The sequence below is a fragment of the Sprattus sprattus genome (assembly GCF_963457725.1).
Source record: "Sprattus sprattus genome assembly, chromosome: 2".
NCBI classification, from domain to species: Eukaryota; Metazoa; Chordata; class Actinopteri; order Clupeiformes; family Clupeidae; genus Sprattus; species Sprattus sprattus.
The window spans coordinates 23,291,039-23,315,230 of NC_137921.1; the positions used below are offsets into that span (position 1 = coordinate 23,291,039).

Genomic DNA, 24,192 nt, shown 5'->3' on the forward strand with positions numbered 1-24,192 from the left:
GGGCGAGGGGGTAGGGGGGTCAGGCACAGTGAAATGACCTTGGCCAAGATGAACTCCCAGGATAAGATGTTCTCATCATGACACTGTTCATTCGTTTATTTATTTATTAATGTTTTGGACTCCATGAGCTGTCAGGCCAATTCTGCAATTAGAGAAATTGATGGTGGCAGATGTCAGTGACTGGAGGGGGATACAGCCAAACAGCACAAACCCCCTCGGTGCCACAGCAGGCAGGGCACAGGCAATCCAACCATGGCCGGTTTGCACCTGGCATCCCCCTGACCCCAAAGTGATTATCCTACATGTGGAGAGGATAAGGGGCCCCGGGCACATAGGGGTTTTTCTGCAGTTGGCACCACTGGCACAGCAACTGGCAGTGTGTGCCAATCCGGACTCAGATTCAAGCTGCTGTCTCCATGATACCCGACGCAGCGCGGGTCTTTAGTGCACTTCAGTGCTGCTGTGATGCTTAGATCCTCGTGGTGTTGGAGAGCAGGTTTTGCCTAAATCTGTGTTACTCTTAGCCACTATTTATTTTGCCAATGTTCTTTCAGTTAAGTGAGTGATATGGTTTATGAGATCACTCCATCATGTCTATTTCTATGCCACTTATCAGCTACATCAATAAATGCAGACACGAACACACACTTACAACACACACACAGTTGCAGTGAAGCATAATTCTGCACAGTAATTCAAAGAGCTTCATGGAGGCCAGAATTCATATGTTATTTCTAGCTATCTCCAATCTAATTCATCTAGCAGAATTACATGTGTCCATTAGCCAAAACACACATAATGTTCAACTATGTCCCAGGTCAAAATGGCCTTCTCTGGTAGACCACATGGCCGGGACTCTTATCATGATCAGAACTCAAGAGAGCAATTGTTTACGACAGGAGACGCAAGCCAGCAAACAGTTAATGAACTGATAACAAGGAAATATGTTAATGGTACAGAGACTACACCATGGGCAGTCTCAACCTCTCACCAGGTACATAAAAAACAGCTGACAGCACAACACCAAAAGTGAATGGAGCCCCAACCTGTAAACACCAACTGTAGATGAAGAAGGTGAGGAGAGACAAAGATGAAATCAAGACAAAGGGGAATAGAAAAAAAGGATACAGTGGCCATACTGTAAATCACCAAGTGGGTTTTTTTCTTCTTCTTTCTCTCAGAGTTTTTCCAGCGAGTTAACTGGAACACAAACAATCAAGTGCATTGTGACGGCGGAAAAACAAAAGCCTCCCAGCAGCAAACATCAGCCGTGTCCCATTTGTTTCTCCCAAGGCAAATCTCCGGGCATACAGCACATTTCACTCCCATTCAATCTCCCAAACAAAAGGCCTCATGGTCCATGTGGGTATAATTAAGAAGAAGTAAGTGATTATGATAAATGCCATTGTGATGGCGCAGGCATTTCGCCTGATCCCACTTGGTTTGTGAATACACACTGGCAGATAAAACTGTGTCTCCCTTTCAATGCAACCTAAAGGAAACAAAAGAAGTGGAAATACCCCCCCCCCCCCCCCCCCCCCACACACACACACAACCACACCCTCACACCAAGCTCAAACTCCCCTGATCTCAGAGGAAGCATTAATATGTTAGATACTACTTATGAATAATTTCACTTCAGATTATTCTACTCTGCTCTAGAATGTGAATCCGCTGCAACTGAGAGGCATTTACAGGACATTACTGTCCCGTACAGTACTACTGTCTATGCTCTTATTATATATTTATATTTATTTAGGACCAATTTTGAAGTTTCTCTCATTTCCTAGCGACCTTTAAATGCGAACAGGGGGAAGAAATACTTAAATAGGACAATAAATTAAGTTGTGGTAAAATGTTACCAGAGTATGCTTTCCGTCCAGGATTTATGTGTTGAGAGAGTGAAACGGATGGCAGGGGGAAAGAACCTTATAGGAGAGAAGAAACAAAGAAATCCTTCAATCGGTTCTGTTATAAGGCTTCTGTTATCACCTTTCATGTGACAAGCTCCCATTTGTTCCTATTCCAGTGCAGGAGCAGATAATTGTGGCCCTAGCTAATTATTATGAAATCAAATGTGAATAAGGCAGCTGGCATTTTCAAGCAAAGACTAGGCAGGTAACCAGCCCCATGCCTTTTGCCTTTACAATATCTCGCTCTTTCTTTATTTCTTTCTCTCCTTTTCCTTTTGTGGTTGAAATATTAGGGACTGGAGAAATGAAAGCCTTTTGGAAAGTACCGTGTATCTGCTCAGCGCAGTGGCATGATCTTTAAGTTTATTATTCACGACTGTGCTGTTCTTTCACTAAGGCTTAGCTTTATCGTATTAGTCAGCAGTGCTGTGTTGAGGAACAACGACAAAACAGTTTTAATCTTCCAAAGAAGCAATCTGATAAAGGGAGGCAGCAATAATCAGAAATCTTATTAACATGACTGTGTAGCTTTATCGTAATCAAATTATGAACACAGCCAAACCAATTATGAACATAAATGGAATTAGCAAAGTTAAAATGTCCATATAATTGGATTGCATTTTTCAACTTTCTGGAATAGAAAGCTGTTGCCAACCTTTTAATCAATAATCGCGATGACATTTTGTCACAACTCATTAAAATGTGGGATCCCACAATAATTACAGCCACCTAAATCAGTGACGTAGAAAAAAATCAGTTATTCATTCATGAACATTGTTATGTCTACCTGTATGCCTGCTGCAGGTTAATAAGTTAAACACTATGTGAAAACTAAATTTAGCCAAAACCTCAAGCATCATCTTCGTTTGTCCTTTGCCACATCCCGACATATCACATACATAATGCAACATTCTTTGTGCATGAATTAAATTGAATCATTCTGCTACTCTCTTTTATCTGGTTCTGCAATAAAGCTTTCATGTCACTTTGCTTTCACTGGTCTTTTCTTGTGCTGTACCTCACCTGTACGTCGATTTGAACTACAAAGTGTAAATGTATGCAAAATGCCACAACATCAGAATGTTAGAAGAGTTTCTTTTGTACATTATGCATCCCCTAGCTTGTGGTTTTATTTATTTGATGATGTCACAATTAGCTTGAGAGCAGGTTTGGTCTGATTGCAGAAACTAGTGTCAGCTGTATTACTCTGCAGGCTTGCTGTCATTTTGTTCTAGCACACATTCAAACACATACTCACCAGAAAGAAAAATGTACAGCCTGCAAACCCATGTGTATGTCTGTAGAGGTATGAAGGTCATTTGACATGTAGCAGAAAAGTTTACCTGTAATGTGCAAATACAAAACTTAGCAATTGTGTTGCTTTAAATGGTCAACAATGTATCAGCCCTACAACTGATGCAGGATGGCAAGAGACTTCTCTGGGCCGGAAAATATGACTAATTTCTGTCTCTGATCAATTTCTACAGTGACCATCTTCAATATGGATTGCAACGTGTGCAAATATTACAATATAAAGTTACCTCTTTCTTCTTGGTCATAAGAACATGGATGCCTCATCCAAAATATGATAATACATTGGCAACTTGCTTGCCATCAAAACCAGTGTGCTCACTTTTATAAATGCATCTACTCCATGCTGAGGTGGGTTGGGAAAATGAACACTGCTATAGTTGATGTCCTCAGTGTGTGTTGAGTTATATAGAACATCTACGTTTGGAATGACTGACAATGACAATCTTTTAACTGCTGCACAGTCAGATCAGATTTATGTCTGAAACCGCTCTCCATGAGGCTTCTCATGCACACAATGATGATCTGATCAGTTTTATATTCCCCTGTAAATTGACTCGGTTTAATCAATTATGTATGATGAAAGCTGGGCCCATGAAGTGCTATCCATGACACCGCACGGTGTTACAGAAATCAATGAGGAGCTGAGAGCTTACAACTTACCCGGGCATCCAATTACCTGAGAACAACGCACTCCTCTAGACCTGTCTGCAGCAATCACTCCCTTACTGTGCTTCCTGAACTTTGTCTGCTATTTGCATTCCCTGCCCACCCAGAGATTCCCAACACAAAGAGAGAAGAAATCAATACTTTTATTGTCCCAACAATTGCAATGATCTTACAAGCATAAGGTGAGACTTAAGCGGTTGAAATACGGCAGAACTGAAAAACTGATTGCTCCCACTTCAAAATATAATTTCCAAATTTCCTGAGACCTCTTTTCCAGTCTTACGGTTCACCTTGACACTGCCCTTCCTTCATGCATGCAATCCAAAGTTTGAAGTAATTTTAGTTTTTTAGTTTTTAAACCCTCAATTGAGGTACTCATTTTCTCCTATTCACAGAGAATTGCAATTGTGATAGCTGCATTTCAACTAAGGAGAAGAGACTATCCTCAGCCAAGAATCACGAACAATGGAAAAAGATACCAAATATAAGTACTTCACAGTTGGCTGGCAAGCTGAAAGAAACCTTGAGATGTTCTTGCTATGGGTGCTGCGTCAGTTCTATAGGTGTTCTGATCCGCTATTAGACTTACACAGTCTGGATTCTTGTGAGCTAAAGGAAAAGAATATTCTCACACTAGCATTTCTTGACATAGAGGGAGGCCTTGTGGCCCTCATTGACACTATCCCAAGCCAAATGATAGCTGAAGCTTAGATGCTCTGTGTAGTAGCCCCCTGCATTTGCCTCTTCGGTGTTACAAAAATATTCTTTGCCATATGCCCATCATAGTTGTATCTTTCTATTCAATTAAATCAAGTTGTAAGCAGTTTGTTTGTAACCAGTTGTTTGCAGTCCTACAGACCATTTGTTTTGAACAAATGTTTATCGTGTGAAAATATTTCCTATATGGAACACATGCAACAAGTAAGAACATATTCACCCGATATCCAAAACTCAAATGTTTGAGATTTTGGCCTCCAAAGCATACAAGTAGAATTTTCAACGCAAATAAGTGCTAAAAGAGTGTGTGAAGTATTAACCACCAAATGGAAAGGTTATCTCCTGTCATAAAATTTGTATTACATACATCAGTGCTATACACCATATAGTATAATTAGGGCAATTTCACTGAAGCTACCGTTTTAATCATGTAGCAACTTTGTGGCAGCTGAATCAATCCCCTAAACCATGCTTGGCTAATGCTAGAAAGTTTCATATTAATTTACACCTTGGTCTTCCATTGCAATAAAAATCAAAACAGGCTCCTCAAGTAATTATCCTGATTAAGAGAGGCAGGTTAAGCCTATTTATATATCTGCCTCACACCAATATTCATCTTGCTCATCATCTCATTGTCATCTTCCATTATTAGACAACCATCAAACTCCATCCAGACTCCACTTGAGAACTGAAACTTAATTATATGAGGGCGTTACTAACATGTGTCAAAGACAGCAGTCTGACTCACCTTCTTAATTACCCCCTCGCAGGAGAAAGAAAGTTGGGGGCACTTGACATAGTGATAGACTACAACTGACGGAGTTTACAGAAGTACTTGTCTAATCGTATCTGAAAGAGTTACTGTAGAAAAACTGAGTCATCTCCAGGCAAACAACAAGTACATTCATTATGAGTTGGATATAATCTGGCTAACCCTTAGAAATGATGTTCTAGTTCAACTATTTCTCTCCTCACCATGTGTATTTTATTGTCATGCTATTATGGTGCCTTGATTACACAAACTAGTTTATCAACTGGAGCATGTCCTTGCTAACATAACTTGCCATGTTCAGACACCTTACTAACAGCATGGAACACAATAAATGGTGTTCTGTTTAACTCATTGTGTGATAAATGGTTGTTCAAATTGGTACCGGTATGTCACAGTTTAAAAGTCCAGAGCACACCACCACATAGCTAGCAGGCAAATGAATCTGGTGCACAGTTTGCTTTGGTCATTTAGTGACCCAAATTAGGCAGAATAAATGAAGTGCAACACCAGAACCACTGCCAGTTTCGCTTAGGTCACGAAATGTGAAAACACCATTAGTGTGATTGGCTAATGCTGTAAGTCCCCCTCAGGCAAGCATTCAAAAACTCATCTGCCTCCCTCTCTCTCTCTCTCTCTCTGAAAAAAAGCCAGCTGTGTTTCCCCGACGCCTCCGAAGGGTGATGCCCAGATCCATGGCCTGTGAGACTCCCTGTAGGAGTGTGGGGTTGCTCTCTGTTCCTGCTCCAGCTACGCCTGAAGGCCCCGGAGGCAGCAGACCTGCCACAAAGCACCTCTCTCTCTGCCAAGCCAATATGCCTTTGGTGCCCCTCCAGCATGCAGTGGATGCAGTTCACATATGAGGACACAGAGCCAAGGCACAGATTGGAGCCTTTTCTCCAACATTTTACCATTTTCCATCTCCGAAAAAGATAGATGTTTGAAGTATGTACAACTGCTAGATGGGAAAGGGCTTTATTTTGTGATATTTTAGTGATACCTGTTTGTATTGCTTAAGTATGAAAGCTTGCACTGAAAAATTCACCATTCCCTCTTTAAGATGAATGTAGAAAACAGTGATGGCTATAGAATATGTCAGCAGATATTGTTAGATCAAACAGGAATTTCTGACAGAATTAAGGCTAGTCCTGCTTTGGTATCATTCACAGGAAAACTATCCAGCTGTTGCAAAATGAAATAGTATGCACAAACATGTTTGATACATAATAATCCTGGATTGTACTCTTTCTATGGCATAAGTACCAGTACCAAACCTTTCTGTACAGCCACTCTAATATAGCATTGTGCATAAAGGGCTTTCACATACAGTATACTTATTGTATTGTTCAAGTTCAATGAGATAATTAGGATGGCTAAGATCAACTAACTAGCATGATCCATGCAATCAATATATAACTGTCTTGTCTTTCGCTGTTTGGACTGTGAAATACTTTAGAAAAATGCTAACATAACACTGACAATAAAAATGTTGTTAAATGAGTGCCCGGAAAAACAAATTTGCCGACATACAGACACTGCAAATTTAGAAAGGTACCTCTCTGCATGTTCAGTTTTGCAGAGGATGGAATTCAAGCAAGCTTTCTGGTCCAAGCTTGAAAGGTGAAACCTGAAAGGTGGATGACTGGAACATCAGACCAAATCAGAGATGAAATCAGTCATTATTTGCATATGACAAATATCAGATAACCCAATCACTCCGGTGGACTTTCAGAGCAAATAAAAAATACAATGCTTGTATAGGCATCTTGCACAGCGAGAGAAAAACTGTGAAGGGTTGTGTCATTGCAGACGAAAATCTGAAATTGAATTGATACATAAACAATGCATACATACTACAATCAGCGTAGCTTTAGAAATACTGTAATAGAAAAATGCAATAGCATATGTGATGTCCTGGTTGGATATAAAAGAGCAACATAAAATGCTGTAAACACTATGCCTGCTTTAAATTTAAAAAAAAGGCTAAATAAGGGTGTAGTTTTGTATGGGCTCTGATGGAAACACAATTCCCTCATCTTTACAGGACATGGAAAGGTGTGGCGAGCTACCTCATGCAGTTGCTCCTTTGTTTACACACAACAGGCCAGGGTGAAACAATGAGCGCTGTGGCCACGAGCCTGCACTGGTGATGAAAAGAGGCCAGCTCGCTCCTCAGTGTCATGTGGTAGGTCAGCCAACCACAGCTCCCATCCACACATCAAGAATATCCTCAAAGTTCACTGGGACGGATGGTACTTGAATGTGCTTTTTTCAGGGTGAGCTGCGAGTATAACCCTATGATATCCTCTTCCCTCCACCACCCCTACTGATTTTCAGTAGATGGGTAATCATGTATACTCTATGACCGCTTCCTCCATCTGTTATATGGATGGCATATGGATCAGATTTGACTGGCTTAATTTTTCCTTTCTGAGCAGAGCAGAAAATAAATGCTGCTGATGCTAAAATCCCTTTCTCGCTTTGAAGAGACCCATAAGTGTGACCATATTTAATTATGCTTTTTTTCCCCCACAGAGTAAGGGGTATGATTAAAATGAAGACAAATTAAAAAAAACATTCCACTTGTCATTGAGAATATTGAGGAAAACATTGACAGAAAAGCTAAGAAAAAAATAACTGTGCAGTTACTTTAATAAGCAAGGCCTACCTCTCACCCCGTAGCCCTGGTTATCAAAGGCTGTGTTTGAAGAACGTGTATATGTTTCTTTCCCTTTCATTTTTTTCTTCGCAGACATGGGCCCAACCTGCAGCCTTGAGCATCTCCAACATTCACTTTGTTGTCTATGGGATTTTACTCCTTCCCCTTCCCTTTCTCACTATTTCAAACCTTGTCTTGTTTTGTTAGCGCCGTGCGGCTCTCCACAGATGTTCCCTTGGCGGATCAGACAGCGAGCGAGTGAATTCGGGTGTCGGCTTGGAAGGTGTTGCAAAGGCAACAGGCTGACTATATCCTGTCCAAACATTTCTGACACCTGAAATTGGCACCAACCGAAGGCTCCCGCGGCCTCTTTCCCCCTTTCACTGAGAGACATTGACAGGAGGCTTTGATTCGGACTGTTTACATGGCAGCCAGGCCCACAGCACTGACTCTGGCAGGAGCACTATGACCGTCTGCTCTCGCCCGTTGCTGAGCTGCTGAACTGTTAGCTCACGAGGAGCCTCATGCCCAGTTCACTGACTCTGGTGCTTGATCAGAGGTTTGCACCACATAGGCAACAGTCCACGCTTTCAACCCTGCATTTCGAAATGTGATAAGTGATGGATAGAAAAGTCCCCGGAATCATGCGGCTTTGTGACTTGAATCTCAATGTTTAACACACTGTGCTTTCGTGTGTTGCAGGAGATGCTGAAACCGCAATTTGTATCACCTCTCCGTTTGCATTAGCTAATAAACTATAAGCCTACAATATTTGAAGCCTACTGATGTACGTTTACATGCCTACAGCTGAAGGTGTCAAACACACAAGACAATCTGCAAACTTGCCAGCACACAACCTTCTAAAGTTCCAGCTCAGTTCCATAAGATTTTAAAAGTAGCCCAGACGACACTGCGAGGACAATAAACACAATAGTAAAGTATTGCTCAAAATACAGAGTTCATATATTCGACTTTAGCCTATAGAAAACTCCGCAGCTATTTCATTCTAACATATGTAACTGCATGCTGACGGCAGAGGGAGCTTGCCGTCTCTGGGAGAGAGTCGCGTTTGATAAGGCAGCGTTTGAATCGGAGAGAGTGCTGACGTCATGGCCCATCTCCCCACACTCTACACAAAGTAGCAGAGAGAAGCGGTGAGAATGGAGCGCATGGATCGGCTGGAATAACAACCGTTCCTAACTGTTTTGAAACTTCGGAAAACTCAATAAACAATCATGGATACGAGCATTCTGGGGTTCTTGCTGTTGTATTCCCCCTTTCTACGCGTCGGAGCCCAGTTACATGCCGGTAAGTGAATGTCTAATCATGTTGTCTGCAGGCTTGTGGACCGTGCGGCAGGGAAAGTTGCGAATGATTGTTGGGCAAGTTTCTATCACTATACATCAATGAAGATTATATCCCATGCAAAAGGATGCGATGAAAATGTTTATTAACCTCTTGGTTGTTCACAACGTTTGACTCGACGCTGAATTGTTTGTTTCTGATGGACATTGGAAGGTTGTTCTCACCGCCTTTTAACTTGCCCACAGGTAGTAGCCGAGACTACGGAATGATAGCAATTTGCTAACTTTGCCCGTCATAAACTTTAACGAATCTAATGATCCGTTCCCTTTTAAAGTATGTGTAGCCTACAAGTTGGTGGTAGAATTTAACTGGAAAAGTTTCCTGGATCCAATATGTAGTCTTTGCTCGCAATTCGTTTGTAAAGGATAACTGAAATGGAGTGTTTGTACACTGATATAGTGGCGAGGTTTTGAAACAGGTAACGATAACCACGCTAATCTTTAGTGGGCTAGTGTAGGCTATTCCAAGTACAAGTTACCCATCTTTTTTCCATGGTTGAACAATCACCAATACAACGGACCAGTTTTTGCCGGTAAACGAACCTATGCAATAGCCTATACCCTCTATAATAAAGATGTTACTGGACAGTCATTAGCCTACGTCCCCCGTTTTCTGTTTAGTAGCCTTAATATATGCTACACTTAACTGAATAAAGTTGACTGACCCTAATTTAAAGGGATGTTTTCTACATACCTGTTCGGGGCAAAAGAAACCTAACAGTGTAGGCTACTGTACTCGTTTCTGCCGATAGACGTAATTTGAACAGATTAACAAAAACATGGGACGGATACCTACCCCAAAGAATCTTAACTCCGGTTATAGTACGCACGGCGTTACAGTTCAGCACTGAAAACAGTTATAAATGTCAATCATGGGAAAGCAAGCAGCAAGTTTTATGTATTTTTCCTTAGGCGACTTCATACTCTGTCGAACTGGCTTTTGTGTGACATCAACAGTGTTTGAGAGTAGGCAAGCCTCACATTGAAGGTAAAACAATGATGGTAATATATGGACCACTGTAACACCACACACTAGTTGACTGAAGTGGATGAAGTCCCAGGGGATTTTGAAGGATTCCCTGGCCAAAGCTTTAAAAATGTTAATTCAACGAGCCAAGCCCGATGTGTTCAGCTTTGGTTATCTGAATGCGCGTAGATAAACGTATTCTATTGTAGTATAGCTATCAGATAGCCTAGTCTTTATCTTTGAAAGTCTTTTTTTTCTGTCTTTCTTTCAAGTGTTGTGACAATTGTTTAAAGTATCCCCCCCTCCGCCCCCCGGTCGTTTTTTCTATTTAAACCCATCACGTTGTAAAGAGAATGAGAAAACTTCCGATTTGTAACGCAATTGGTGTCACAGTTTGTCAGAATGTAGGCTAATCTACAACATATCATTAGATTTATTTGCCATAGTCGGAGAAGAGTGTTACCAAATACACCGGCCTTTATAGCTGATGATTATTTAATAATACAGAAAATTACATTAGAGCAATCAAAACCACGTATGACAAGCGGCTATTGCGCATTTGAGAGATTGATTAGCAAGTGGGTTAATAAGGCTGGTAGTATTATGCAAATTAAGCGTGAGATTACTGAGCAGTGGTAAGGAGTGGTTTCAAAGCAGGCGGTCCAATTGGTGTACTAATCCACCTATTATTTTCTCTTTCGCATCTGGATGCAGTGCAAATGGGACATGCGGAGAAAGGTGAGTCCATTGTACAGCGCAGCGCAGAATCATGAAGTGAGAGCTTCTGCCCTGTTTAATTGTGATAGTATTGCCTGATGAGCCGTCCCCTCAGTGCTCAACGGGGTTTCTTTAAAACTGCTCACTTGCAACAGTCCCTCTCCCCTCCCCAAAAAACTGCCAGGGGCTCACATGCTCTAGGCATAAACACTACACGCTAACTTAATTCTTCCTCTTTAAATAGGTACCGCCCGAATAGCCATTGGCGTGATGAACAACAAGGTGCTCTGTGCAAAATTGAATGCCAGTAGTACCCTTTTAAGAATATGGCCCTTTCATTTAGGTCTCTCATTTAAGTCTAAAACGATTACGCCTAGATTGGAGAATTTCGGCAGTGCCATACAGTACAAAACCCCACTCCGTTGTAACAGTCAAGTTTAAAACACTCAAAATTAATTTCTGGGCTGAGAAAATTGGAGCTCATAGTGAATAACATATCCCTGCTAATTGATCAGGTTCAAAAGCTCTCATCTTGTGCAGTTATTCATTTAGTTATTATTTATTTTTCTGCATGTCAGTGCACAATTCTGTCCATCTGCTCTGTTGTAATGTGGTTCTGTTCTGTGGCCTGGTTTGTCATTACAAAGCACTGCCATGCACAATAGACTGCAAGAATCAGTGCTCGGTGAAATGTTAAATATCTTTTATAATGGTTGTTCTTCAACCAGTGATGACGTTGCACTGTTTTGCTGTTTATATAAGGTGGATTTCAGTGTTGTCGAGGTAAATTTTTGAGCATCGAGGTATCTCTTGTCTCCTCTTTGTTTGTTTTTTAAAACCAGAAGACATGGTCCTTTGTTGAATGGCACTCAGAGGCACACTAGCTTGTCAGAGAAGAGAGACAAGTCAGGCAAAACTAGGACGTAAGGCCTTTCTATTCAGTTTTCTGTCACAGTTCACTCAAAGGTGTAGGCAGTCTAATGTCATTGTTTTATTACAGGTTAGGTGACGAGTCTCAAGTTGCTTATCACAGCACTTGTGGGATAAATGCATTCTTTATTTTACCTGCCATCAACAAAATCTATTTGTGGCTGGCCCTGTATTGTTTCTTCCCCTTCTGTTTTTTTCTGAAAGTGGAGTTCATGCATGGTAAATCAATACCTGACAAAATGTGTCAAGTGATTTTGCAGTGGTGTGGATTTTTAATTTAATTCCCTGGAATTCGGCAAGTTCCGCATAATTTCCCTCCTGCATTTATTTATCCTATGCTGCTCCTGTGGAGGTTTTGTCAGCATGTAACTTGTATGCCAGCAACCCCCACTCCCTCCTGGATAATGCATGAACAAGTTATTCTTGTTACCAGCCGAGGCAGAATGGCTATCTCACATGGTCTCCCGAGTTTTAATCTAATTCCTATATTTGAAATATCCTTTCCTATTGAGTGTCGTCCAAATTGCTGGCTGTTTGCTTTTTATCTTCTTATCAAAGAGTTGTCTACTCTTTCAAAAAGAAATGGCGAGGCTGACGTGTTCATCTAGATGCTAACTGCTCAGCCTCTCAGCTCTCCCCTTCCTGAGCGGCTCGGCTCGTAAAGCGCACAGGCCGGCTTGGCTCCAGTGCTCGCAGGCATTTTAGTCTTTGAGCAGGCCTGAGCGGATGCTGAGAGGGGCTGCAGATGATGGGTCTGAGCGCGCTTAGAAGCAAAAAAAAATATTTGCCGGGTGGGGTTAGAGAGGCTGTGAAGAGCAATTGTTCGTGCCGAGGCCCTCGGTGTCCATCTCCAGCTGCAGTTATCCTCGCTCTTTGTCATCGCAGCACTTTCTGCATTAGAGGCTGTAATGGCCTTCACTGCCCCATTCGGACACTTCCCTCTCTTAATCTCCTTTGGAGAGCTGACTGGACGGTTCCTAAGAGGCGAGACGTCAACTCAAACGGAGGATCCCACCCCCATATCCTAGGCTTCCCTCAGGCTTTCTCCACTGTTATTTTAGTTTTTTGTTTTGAGAGCTGTGCTTTTTTAGATGGATGAGAGATTTTAGTATCATGATTTATAACTCCATAAAGATTATGACGTTACTAATAGCCAAAATTAATCCGTGGTTGCAGAGGGAAACTCTGTCTTTGGTAATTTTACAGCTGCCATTACATCTGTCAGCATCGACTTCAGATTTCATCCACAAGCTGTCGAGAGTTGTCACACGCTTTCACCTCAGGTTTTTATTCATTGACTGGAGTCATCACACTAGGTTGAACCCCTTGTGTTTTGTCAGAGTTGACACTGGAACAGCGGTCAAGGACAGTGCTCTGCCTTCCTGCCTTAACGGCATATTATGTTTGGCAGAGATTTATTTTCCAAACCCCTCCTGAGTCTTGTGTTTATGTGCGTGTGTGTGCATTCGTGTGTTGTGGTGTTTCGTGACGCGTCGGTGTTGCTTCCAATAGCATGTAGTGTGATGGGGCCCGCATCTGACAGTTTTCACAGACACAGAGAGAGGGAGGAAGACATCCCCCCCACACACACACACACACACACACACACACACATACCACACATACAGTAGATAGTGTGTGTCTACTGATCCAAAACAGACACACCACCTGTCCTTTCAAAAACCTCCTACAATCACTCTGAAATAAGACAAACTTTTAATTTAAGGCTTGCTCATGCATTCCTTTTATAAATAATCTGCAATAGCATTTTGGTTTAACACCCTCCCACTCACACACACTTGTACATGTACTAGCTATGTTTAAATGCTGCTTTGACATTGCTGTACATATGAGAGAGAGCTGTCAGGTGTGTGGTTTGTGTCTGCCAACTGTCCTTATGGGATTGCTCAGTAGACACAGCCAAGTCAAAACATGTGGGAGTCTCCCAGACACGTTGATGTGGCCGGACCAGTCTGATTCCCTCATTTATTTTTGGCATTTATTTCTTTAATGTGTTTGTTTTTCTTCACCCTTTCAAGTTAACTCAATGACAAACAACCTGTTTTTTTCATTTTTTTTAAAAATTTTTTTATATCATTCCTAAACAAATAAAATTACTTTTCAGACCTTTAATACAAAATTGTGGACAAATCACCAGACAAAACCAGCTGAATATAGAACTTTAAATCACTGTCTGGCTTTTCATTTGGGGTGTCAGTGGTTTCGTATCTACTTTATCATATATACTCCCCACCGGTGTGAGACAGTCTTTCCAAACACTTTCAGTTTAAGAAAACCCCATCAGTAAATATTGCAGAATATGTGTATAAAAGTGGTATTGTTATTGAATAGGTACGAGGATTCTCTTCCTCCACAGTAGAATTTACAGTTCCCCCTCTCCTCAGATTTGGTTTACCATCCCTCACAGGAAAACATATTTGCACAAAGCTCTCCCTTTTTACCATTTTTATTGTTTTTTTTTTTTTATCTTGGTGTTGTACCCTTCATTGGCTTTCAGCAGAGAGCGGCTGTGAGAAAGCGGATTTTCTCGTTAAGTCGGCGCAAATGAATGTTAATGATAAATATTTGAATCCCTGCCGCATGGCCCATCCGCCCTCCTCCTCTCCGCCCGTCTCCCTCCCCCATCATCTGTTTTGCGTGCCGATGTTTAGCAGCTCTCTCCTGCTGCTTGCGGAGACAAGTGGGGCTGTCACTTAGTGCGACAGTGAAGGCAGAGAGCGAGTGAGCCCGGGCCCAAGCCAAAGCCGCTTCATCCAACAGCGATTTATGGCCTCCTTGGCTCCAACAAAAGAGGGCATTTCTCTTTTTTCTTCTCTCTCTCTCTCTCTCTCTCACACTTTTTGTCCTTTGGTTTTAAGGTGTCACTCTGTTCGCCTCTGAGGCTTAGTGGCCTCCTCGTCACACCTGCTGCTTCTGTCTTAACCCTCTCCCATCACTTTCATCAGCAGAATTGCGATCCACCACCCTCATACACTTAATCTCCATTTATACCTCAAGGTGTGGACTGAAGGATTGGGTTGTCATATTTGACCATGGAGTCCTGAGTCCTTCTGGTATTGTTAATGAGGTAGCTTTAGTTCAGCTGATGTCGTTTTCTGTGAAACGCTTCTATCTTTTTTTTTTTTCTCGCTGCAAGGTAATGTGGCATGATGGGATGACCCTCTGTGAATCGCAGCCTCTTGTTTATCTCCTGTCATAAACATGACCACTGTCTCACTCAGAAACATTGCACAGGAGACGGTGGGAAAAGAGTGCGTCCACTCTGGGTAGATAACGTTTCTGAGGGCCTGCCTTCATGTGACGGATGATGTCCATGGGAGTTACGTTAAGGAGGAGATTTGCTTACGCATGTACAGCGGAGCTCATGAGATGTTTGCACAGTGCTTTTTTTTTTTCTCTCTCGGTTGTTTGTTCTTCTTCTGTGCGGTAAGTGTAGTTAAAGGGTACATGAAAAGCACCCCCCCCCCCACACACACACACACACACACTCCCCTCCTCCCTGTGAGTCTTCCTGAAAAGGCCCCTGGCTGACGGCGAAGTGTTTGTTTTCTCAGGGTCCTTCTCAGGACTCTACCCACATGTGGCTTCGGTTAGCCACGGCCCTGGTTTTACGTTTGAACTGAAATTTGCAGGGTCGTCACGGTCAAAGAGCTGCTGTGAAGAATTTGAAACAATACTTTCAGATCATTTATTCTTTAGTTCATTGATAGTTTTGTCCGTTTATTCTTTCTTTGGTGTTGTATTTGTGTCCCTCCTTTCCTTTTTTGTCCTTTTGCCATCATTTTGTTATTTAATTGTCGTTACGGTAATGTTGAGTTTGATGGAGCAAATCAAGGTTTATTCATAAATGTCTTTGAAAGTACTCCACAATATCAGTTCTCCAGGGTGAATGTTCTCCATGGCTGTCACGACACGAAAAAAGGATTCAGAGATGTCAGGCGCACCTCTGCCCCGACTCATTAGCATGCGGAGCCAGCTACGTGGGTTGCGAAAGTTCAGCTCTTGTTTGTCAGTGACATCATTCCCACCCAGCTGAGAACCTTGATAGGGTCAAGCTACCCCCAGCAGGTTAACATTATTTCATGGCAACACCTCTCCAATACAAAAATTGAAGCAACCACATTACCCTGGGTGAAAGTTAAATAGCTGCATTTTCAGAGAAAGGGTGCGAGACAGAGAGGCGCACAATCTGATTAGCCGATCAGAATTCCAGTGCACACACCAACAATGGCTTGGTCATGCTTAATGTGGCAGTTGTTATTGTCTTGTGGTGCTGATAAATTGAATTTTTTTTTGTCTCCCCACTGTAGTGCTCGGAGTTGTTCTCCATTTCTGATTCATATATTGTGCTCAACAGTTTGAGTTGTTTCATTTCTTATTACTCATTATCGAGTTTTGTCATTTAAGTCTAAAGATGGTTATGAAGACCAGAGAGAGTGAGTCAGCGAGAGAGAGGAGGAGAAGGAAAGGGAGAAAGAGGGAACAAGCTGAAATGTGTGAGTGAGAAATCATCTGAAATTGGATCGTTTGTACAGAACGGAACGCTGTAGATCAGACAGTTCTCTGTTCATTTGATGAAGTGAACGTTGACTGTTTTGATCTAGCTTGGCTAAAGGGTGCCCCATTAAAGTTCTTAGTGACTAGTGGGACAACTGCAGATTATCTCCATTAGTTCTGCGTTGCAGATCCTTCTGTCTTTGACAGATCTCAGAAGTACCCAGAGGTGTCTGCAGAATATAATTGCGGAAACAAAGCGCTGGGATGAACAAATAGGGTAGCGCTAATCAAAGTGTTTTCTGAAAGGAGCTAAGACTTTAGAGCAGCGAAGAGTCATGCCCTGGTATACTCTGTTCAGATGCCTTTGTGTTTTCACCTGCACACATCGTTAGGGCAATCACTCATCCATCACTGCAGCCTCTGCTCTGAACGCTTTTCAGTAGATTAATCAGGAAATTGTCCTCTTCCTTTTCCCATTCTAACGTGGGCACAGCAACCTTGAGGTGGGAATTCACGTGCTGGTTGCTCCTTACATGGCTCAACATCCTATTGAACGAACAGTACAAACAACAAAACAAACGCACTGTGAAGGCAAACTATAATCATTGGATTTTTTTTCTGTCTAACATCTATTTTCCTCAGTGCCTTCTTTCTTTCCACCCTTTTTTCCGTGCTTCCACTGTCCACATATTATATAAGCAACAACAATCCATTTCATTCCATGCGAAGTTTGTTGGAGCTTTCGTGGCTGAGGCAATCTTTCCTTTCCTGTTCCCAGTTGCTGATTCAGGGACTGTTTTCAGAGGCACCTGGGCCTGCCAGTTTTTGGATCAGTGAAGCTCTTTGATGTAAGCCTGCCGTTTTAGTCACAGTCTCCTTGCAACTGGGGGGAAGATTTGAGGCACAAAAAGCTTCATTGTTCACAGCTTCTCTCCAAGAAGGAGCAAGGATGCCAGTGAACCTGAAGAAGTGGTCACAAATTATGATAAATCGTCTTCAACTGAGAATCCACAGCTCTGTAATCTGTTTTGAGAGTCCCTCTATTGTGTTGTACTCTTCGCTTCACGGTTACTTGCCGTCCCCGTCCCCTATTCACCCCACCCTTTGCCTTTGCCCTATGTTTGAGACTTTTTCATGCCCTCCAAGATACATTTGTTTTTCCCAGAGAAAAAGTCTTTTGACCTTTTATGGGTGAGCTGTGGCAAGTCGATTGAGGCAGAGCCGGTGTCAAGTGCCTGCCCGTTCCAAATTCAAGCTCCTTATCGGACCCAAGCTGAAATGTCTGGCTTCGGTCCACAACAGTCATGTGGGCCCTTATTCTCCCCCAGCCCCCCAAGTGTCAATCAAGAGAGCACAGTGCGCGAAGAATAATCTCCTCTTCGATAGTCGAAGGACTTCTTGAGAAAAGACGCTTGATGCTGAGCAAGTCGCCGCATTGCGGAGGAAAGTTTGAGTTATTACTTTTAATCATTTTATTAATGTACCAACAGAGCTGTCCCGGCTCCTTGTTGCCTCTTATTAGCAAATGGGGGTTAAGTGCAAGCAGCTTGTGTGTGGTGCATCGAAGATACAGTTAAGTGATCTGCAGCTTAATTTCTCCCCATCACTGTAATGTGAACTCACCCACAAACAGGGCGTGTTCTTTTTTCTTCTTCCCTCCTTCCTTTCTCCTCTGTCTTGCAGTCGGTGGGGTAATTAGAGGGTTTGTTGTGGCACGTTGTTTACGGTGATGCGTCTTGGCACATTTTTAATTGTAGGACTGTGGACTTGCTGGTCTGACAGGCTGTCTTAATGAGCGGGCTGTCTGATCGGTGCGGATGATCCAGGGTGACAGTCCTCCAGTGCTGAACCAGTGCCCACGCTGGATGGGTGGGGGTGGAGGGGGTGCGATAGATAGGGGGGCACCAGGGCTCGCATCGCTGCTGCTGCCCCCCCCCAGCCCCCTTCTCTGCGATCTGTCATCTCCCCTGTCTGAAGCCCCGTCGGCCACTGTTAGCCCACATGCCTTGATTGACTTACTCCCCCCACCATATTCCTTCCCTGGCTTTTCCTTGCTTGATGTATTGCGAAATTGTTTTAACTAGTGTGACTGCAAAGGGAGCCACTGTCACCTTCCTGCAGGCTAAAGAAAGAAGTGGCAAAGGGGAGAGACCATAGCCAACCTTCTTCCCCTCTCTCTCTCTCTCTTTCTCTCCGTCTCAGATATTGCTCCAGCTATATTAATATTTGAGGGGTCCATCTTGACTGCGATATGCCGTGACAGATGTCGTTGGGCCACAACATCTGACCCTGCAGGTGTTTCATCTCCTCTTACTGCAGAGGGTTTGCAGTTTGTTCAGGGAAATTGGGTCCTTGGCTCTGCCTTATGTCACAGGCAGGCACTTATACCCCCCCGCCCCCCCCCCATGTCTGCACTACAGCATGCCACAACGAGATCAAACATGTCTTAAACCAGGCGTGTCTTTTGGCTCTTTTAGATTTAGGTGACTAACAGTGATAAGCGTGGGAAAACCTGTAGCTGTTCCACACGGAAATGATTACATTTTCTTCTCAAACCATATCATCTCTAGAGTAGTGTTATTTCAGTTTACCACTTCACTCAAAAATGTCCTACAATATCATCATTATTATTATTATTATTATTCAATTCTTTTAACTTTTTTTTTATTTGACCTCAAAGCAAAAGCCTTTGTGTTCTCTTTCCTCCAGGAACACAGAGGCATAAGTCTTTGGATGAAAAACACTGTGCTCTTTTAAAACTTGCACTAGGAGCAGGTCAAATTCTTGGGGAGTAGGCATAAAGAAAGCCTGAAACATTGAGAGAGTTATGTTTAGACTAAAGTAAACACTCCATGTGGTTTTTAAAGGGAATATCAACAGTGGAGTCGAACGGCAGTGTTTTGACGTTTTAAAATCGTATATATGCAGTAACCACTGCATGGTCATTTTACATTGGCTGTATCACAGATTAGTCTGACAAAATGAGCATAAATCTGAAGGTGTCTGCTTGTGAAGAGAAACGTTAGTGATACCACTGCTTTATGAGTCTGGTTGCGTGTTGGTCATCAAACTGAATCATCCCCAAGTCCAACCTTTCACCCTCCTCCTGACTATGGAATGCACATAATAGCATTTTCTTCACCCAGTGTTGGGTCCTGACTCTAGCTACGGCATCCATGTAAATTAACTACTCACGCAGCTAAGGGATATGTTGTGGTCAATATGAATTATCATTGCAACATTAGCAATAACAACTGGCAGTTTAATGACAACTTAGGCCTATTTCGAAAATGCATGCAATAAATTTCATGATATGATTCTTGTGAACATATTTTGTTAAAACCACCAGTTTTCACTATGCAAAACGCAGACAATTTAGACAGGACCACGAAACCTGAACTGGAACACTTTCACTGAGCATCTAAAGAGACAGACCTTGGTTGGATCTTGAATGCCTTATATTATTTATTATTATCTTATTATCTAGCACAAACATTGCAACATTTCCATTTCACATATTTACTTCATGAGTGCATTTATGAGAATGAGATGGTTGTGTAAAGTGATTTTCAGACATCGCACTGTCAGTATCTAGCTTTCCCTGTTAAAATCTGATGGACTACATGCTTTATTTAAATAGTGTTTTGGTCAATGTTCTACATATTGCTGTAAAGAAAGCCCATGAAATATGAGTGAAACTCTGTCTGCTGTCTGGCATAGCGACTCCCAAGAGGACCAAGTGGTCGTCACTGTTGCTGTGGCACTTTGGCTCTTCGATCCCCATGTCAGATTGGATGCATCATAACACTGATAGGGTTAATCAGAAGGGTAATGACCAGCATTTGCTCTCCACACCACCCATAGACTCAGGACTGACCTTCCAAACAGCGGCTCATTGACCTTATCTCACAAACCGTCAGAGCAGAGGGGTTAACAGTGGATTGGATCTGGGCCTGATTGGGCGAGCAGCAGGCAAATCAAGTCCATATTCATACCAGAATCTGTGGTATATCTAGGCTTCTTCATGTTGGTGACCATTCTGAACTTGTATCTTGTGTTTTGAAACGGAAGAAAAGTCTTTAACCCCTGTTAAACAAGGGTGACCATTGTGTGTGTTTATGTAGTCGTCGTCGTCAACGCTTGAATCATGGAAATTGGCTTGTTGCATTAATGAGCTGATCTTTGACTCTTTGGCCCTTCTCTTGGTTGTTTCCCTGCCGCTGCCCCGACCCGGCGGAGCTCCCGATGAAGCAGTGGAGCTTGTCTGACAGCGGCCTGACAGTTGGGTTGCGGGCATGACAGTGAATTGATGACGGCAAGCCACGACCGATTCGCATCGAACGGGAGGCTTAATCAATCATCAGGGCAGACTCCCACCGAGGCGATGGGGCATTAATTGAATTCAAGGCTCGTTACAGCAGTCGTCGGTGCAGAGGTCACGTAGTGGGTTGTAATTTTTCACTTCTCTCTCTCGTGGTGTTTACCGGCTGAGTGTCGATCTGAAAATGGAGCCATTAGGCATTTCTTCATCACAAATCCGTGCCTTGCATTTTACCATGCACCAGATCTCCGTTCATTTTAATGTACATGTACACCAATTTGTCCTGGGGTGCTTCCTATACATTCTATTTCTCACAGAGTAGTGGTGATCCCATTCATCCTAGCAGTCAATTAACAGTGTATTTCATGGGAACGTGCGAACCTACGGAACAAGGTTCCGTGCTGTGTTGCGTGACTGGGTGTGGGAGCTGTGCGAGTGTGAGGGGGTTGGAGGTCAGTGTGAGAGTTCGGCTGTCGTGTGGAGGAGACCCCAGGGCGGTGTGTGTGGGGGCTGCGAGAGAGACAGATGGCATTAATGTTAGCACAGAAACAGGAGTTCTTCCTTCCTGTTGCCTTCAAGATAAGCCCCTATGTCTCTGTCCCTTTTCCTATTCTCTCATTCTATCGCTGTCTCATGGTGTAATGTGTTAAATAACACAAAGCCCCTACGTATGAGGTGATTTGCATTCAGTGAATTTTCACTTTCGCAACTGAAATTCATTTATCCTGTAATAACGCTGAAATCAAATCAGTAAGAATGAATTGCACTTGATCCTGTAAACAATATCTATTCAATCTGGTGATGCCACACAAAACATTTTTTTTTATGGAAAATGCCCCCTCATTGTCACAGAGGCCGACCCTTCCCATGATGCGCTGTGAACTGGATCTGTCACTGGGTGTAGAGGGTACCCCGTGAGTGGCCTCCCCTTCCTCCACCTCTCTGCCATGCCCCTGCCCCAGCCTCGCTCTGCCCGCTTGCGTCAGCTCATCCGCCCTGTCGTCCCTGGGCGCTGCTGTCGCAGCAGAGCAAGGGCCGATGAGCTCATAGCTGCCGTCCATTTTGAGAGTCCTCATTCTTTCATTGGCTTTAGTGCATCACAAAGGATCTGCAAAAGCCTTCTCCTGGAACTTTTACAGGCCCAACCCTGAATAGACTGCCTGGTTGGCTCTTGTGTAGGGTTTATATTTAATTTAATTTTTTTTTGTAGCATGAAACTCACATAATTATTAATTAATTCATTGTTTTCATATCTTTCAAGGCTCTTTTCCAGTGTTGTGAGACCATAGTGAAAACTATTGGAAAGGCCGTAACATAACACCAAGCCAAATCAACTATACTATGATGAAGTTTTTACACCATCCAAATGCTATTTTGGACTTTTCCCGGTCCCCCTCATCATGGTGCTACCTCTGTGGGTACTGATTAGAGCCCCATTCTTCTTCTCCCCAGCCCAGCAGAATCATTAATTACATAACCTGTCTGTCAGAGTAATCTGCGAAGACCCTCTCTGGCCAGTTAAAACCTCCCCACAGCAATATGTTGTAATGTACTGCACAACTAAACAATTGATAAATGGGTGTTTGTTTTTGGCATATCTCTCATCAAGGTTATTAGATTTAAATGAAATGAAAAATCACTATTTGAAGGCAATATTAGTTTCCCCCAAAGTTCAGTGAAGGAGACTGTATTTGCCCTTCGCACGGAAACTGAACAGAAGTGTGTGTGCAACAGCGGAAGCAGGCGGCTCCTCCAGATAGACCTGGACGAACGACTCGGACTCTCCTGAAGCCAGCCTCGACCTGGTGGCATCCACTGGGCAGAGCCTGGAGCTGCCATATGGGCCGGGAGACTGGAGGTGGTGAACAGGGGGTCGCTCCAGATGGTCTGTCCGTCCTCCACCCCTCCTCCGCCACCCCCACCGTCAGCGCCCAGCTGACAGACAGCAAATGTCATCTGTAGTTTCCATCGGCCTGATGGCATGGCTGGCATCACTGTGGGCATCTTCTGCTCTGCTCCATTCCGCTCTCAGCTTCTGCAGGTATGTGCGCTGGCTAAAAAATGGCCATGCGTCGCTTCATATGCCAGATCAATTTCCCTCCTTTAATTTTTCAAAAGATTTTGATAAAAGGTGTCGCTAGATTTTGTGGAGTGGATCTGGATGCCCATTAGATTGCAATAAGAGTGAGAGAAAAATGAAATGCGTTGCATTCTCCTTTTCCCCCTGGATGAACGCTGGAATGCCAGTTCGGCCCACTTAATGGCAGAGGGAGTGTGTGATGTGCACTTAGAGAAAGAGCCTCAAAAGGTTTAAGGCGAAGAGGAAGACACTCTTTTGTATTTTCCTTTTAGCCAATGGCACAGGGCTTCCGTCTGTAGGGTCCTTGAGGAAATACATTTTTGGTGTCCAATATTGACTCTAAATCTTCTAGAGGTGCAGTGGGGCACAGTGGGGCCATAGTCCTTGATGGGGAAAATATTGAAATGTGGGCTATTCAGTGCCACTGATGTGGTTGTTGAGGCAGACCTTTTATCTTGTTACAGAGAAACAAAATGCAGTTTGCTTGCACAAATACAGACACATAAATGAATCTTGTGGGTCGGCTGCGACCCAACTCCGCTGTTTCGTGTTGTAGGCAACACTGTTTAGGATGGTCAGCATTCTGTTTTTATAACTACCATACATCTATTTTTTTCACCTTTTTTCAGTCTTCCATGTGCCCTATATTATCTGCAGCTATTCACTAACTGGAAGAGAATCAGATGCCTCTATTTTTAAAAATGATATTTTCTTATTAGATGGAAGATGTTACTTTTAGTAAAGAAAATGTCTTGATCTGACTCATGATTTAACTTGTCGGTGAAAGACTAGGCTACAGAGAAAGGAAAGTGGCATACGTCCTCTTTTCTTTTTTAATAAATGTCCTCTGAGGATGATAAAATAGATGTTACTTAATGAAATTGTGTTATTAATTCAAAAAAGCTGATTCTAAACACTGTGTTGACCTTATGTTAAAATGTCCATTTATATGCTTACAGTGAGCGTGGGAAGAATACATTTGCATTATCTGTAATGAAATCAACGTTACCTTTTTATAAGGCAATATTGTCTATTCAGACCAACACTCTCCTGTCTTTGTTAGAATGCACATTAGTAATCTGAAAGTGTCTTATTTCAGATGGGATGTTAGTTTTCAATCTTACTGAGAGGTACATCTTTCTATATTGTGTGGACAGGTAGCTTGTATGTGTAAAATGGCCGCAAGAATTCCAGAGGACACTCTTCCTGTTCCCCTTGCCCTCCCCCCAAAAAATGCCCCATGAAGGATTTTCTTTG

General features: G+C 42.8%; 1 protein-coding gene across 1 annotated transcript in view; it reads left to right on the top strand.

Annotated features, from left to right (window-relative positions):
- Positions 1-9,273: 9,273 nt before the first annotated feature.
- ptprk (protein tyrosine phosphatase receptor type K) overlaps positions 9,274-24,192 on the top strand; it is a gene marked incomplete at its 5' end in the record, with an annotated part of 126,088 nt that continues 111,169 nt past the window's right edge. Inside the window, 2 exons of the mRNA XM_080857446.1 lie at positions 9,274-9,346; positions 11,084-11,107. Coding sequence (XP_080713572.1) covers positions 9,274-9,346; positions 11,084-11,107 — 97 coding nt within the window. The remainder of the gene's footprint in view (positions 9,347-11,083; positions 11,108-24,192) is intronic.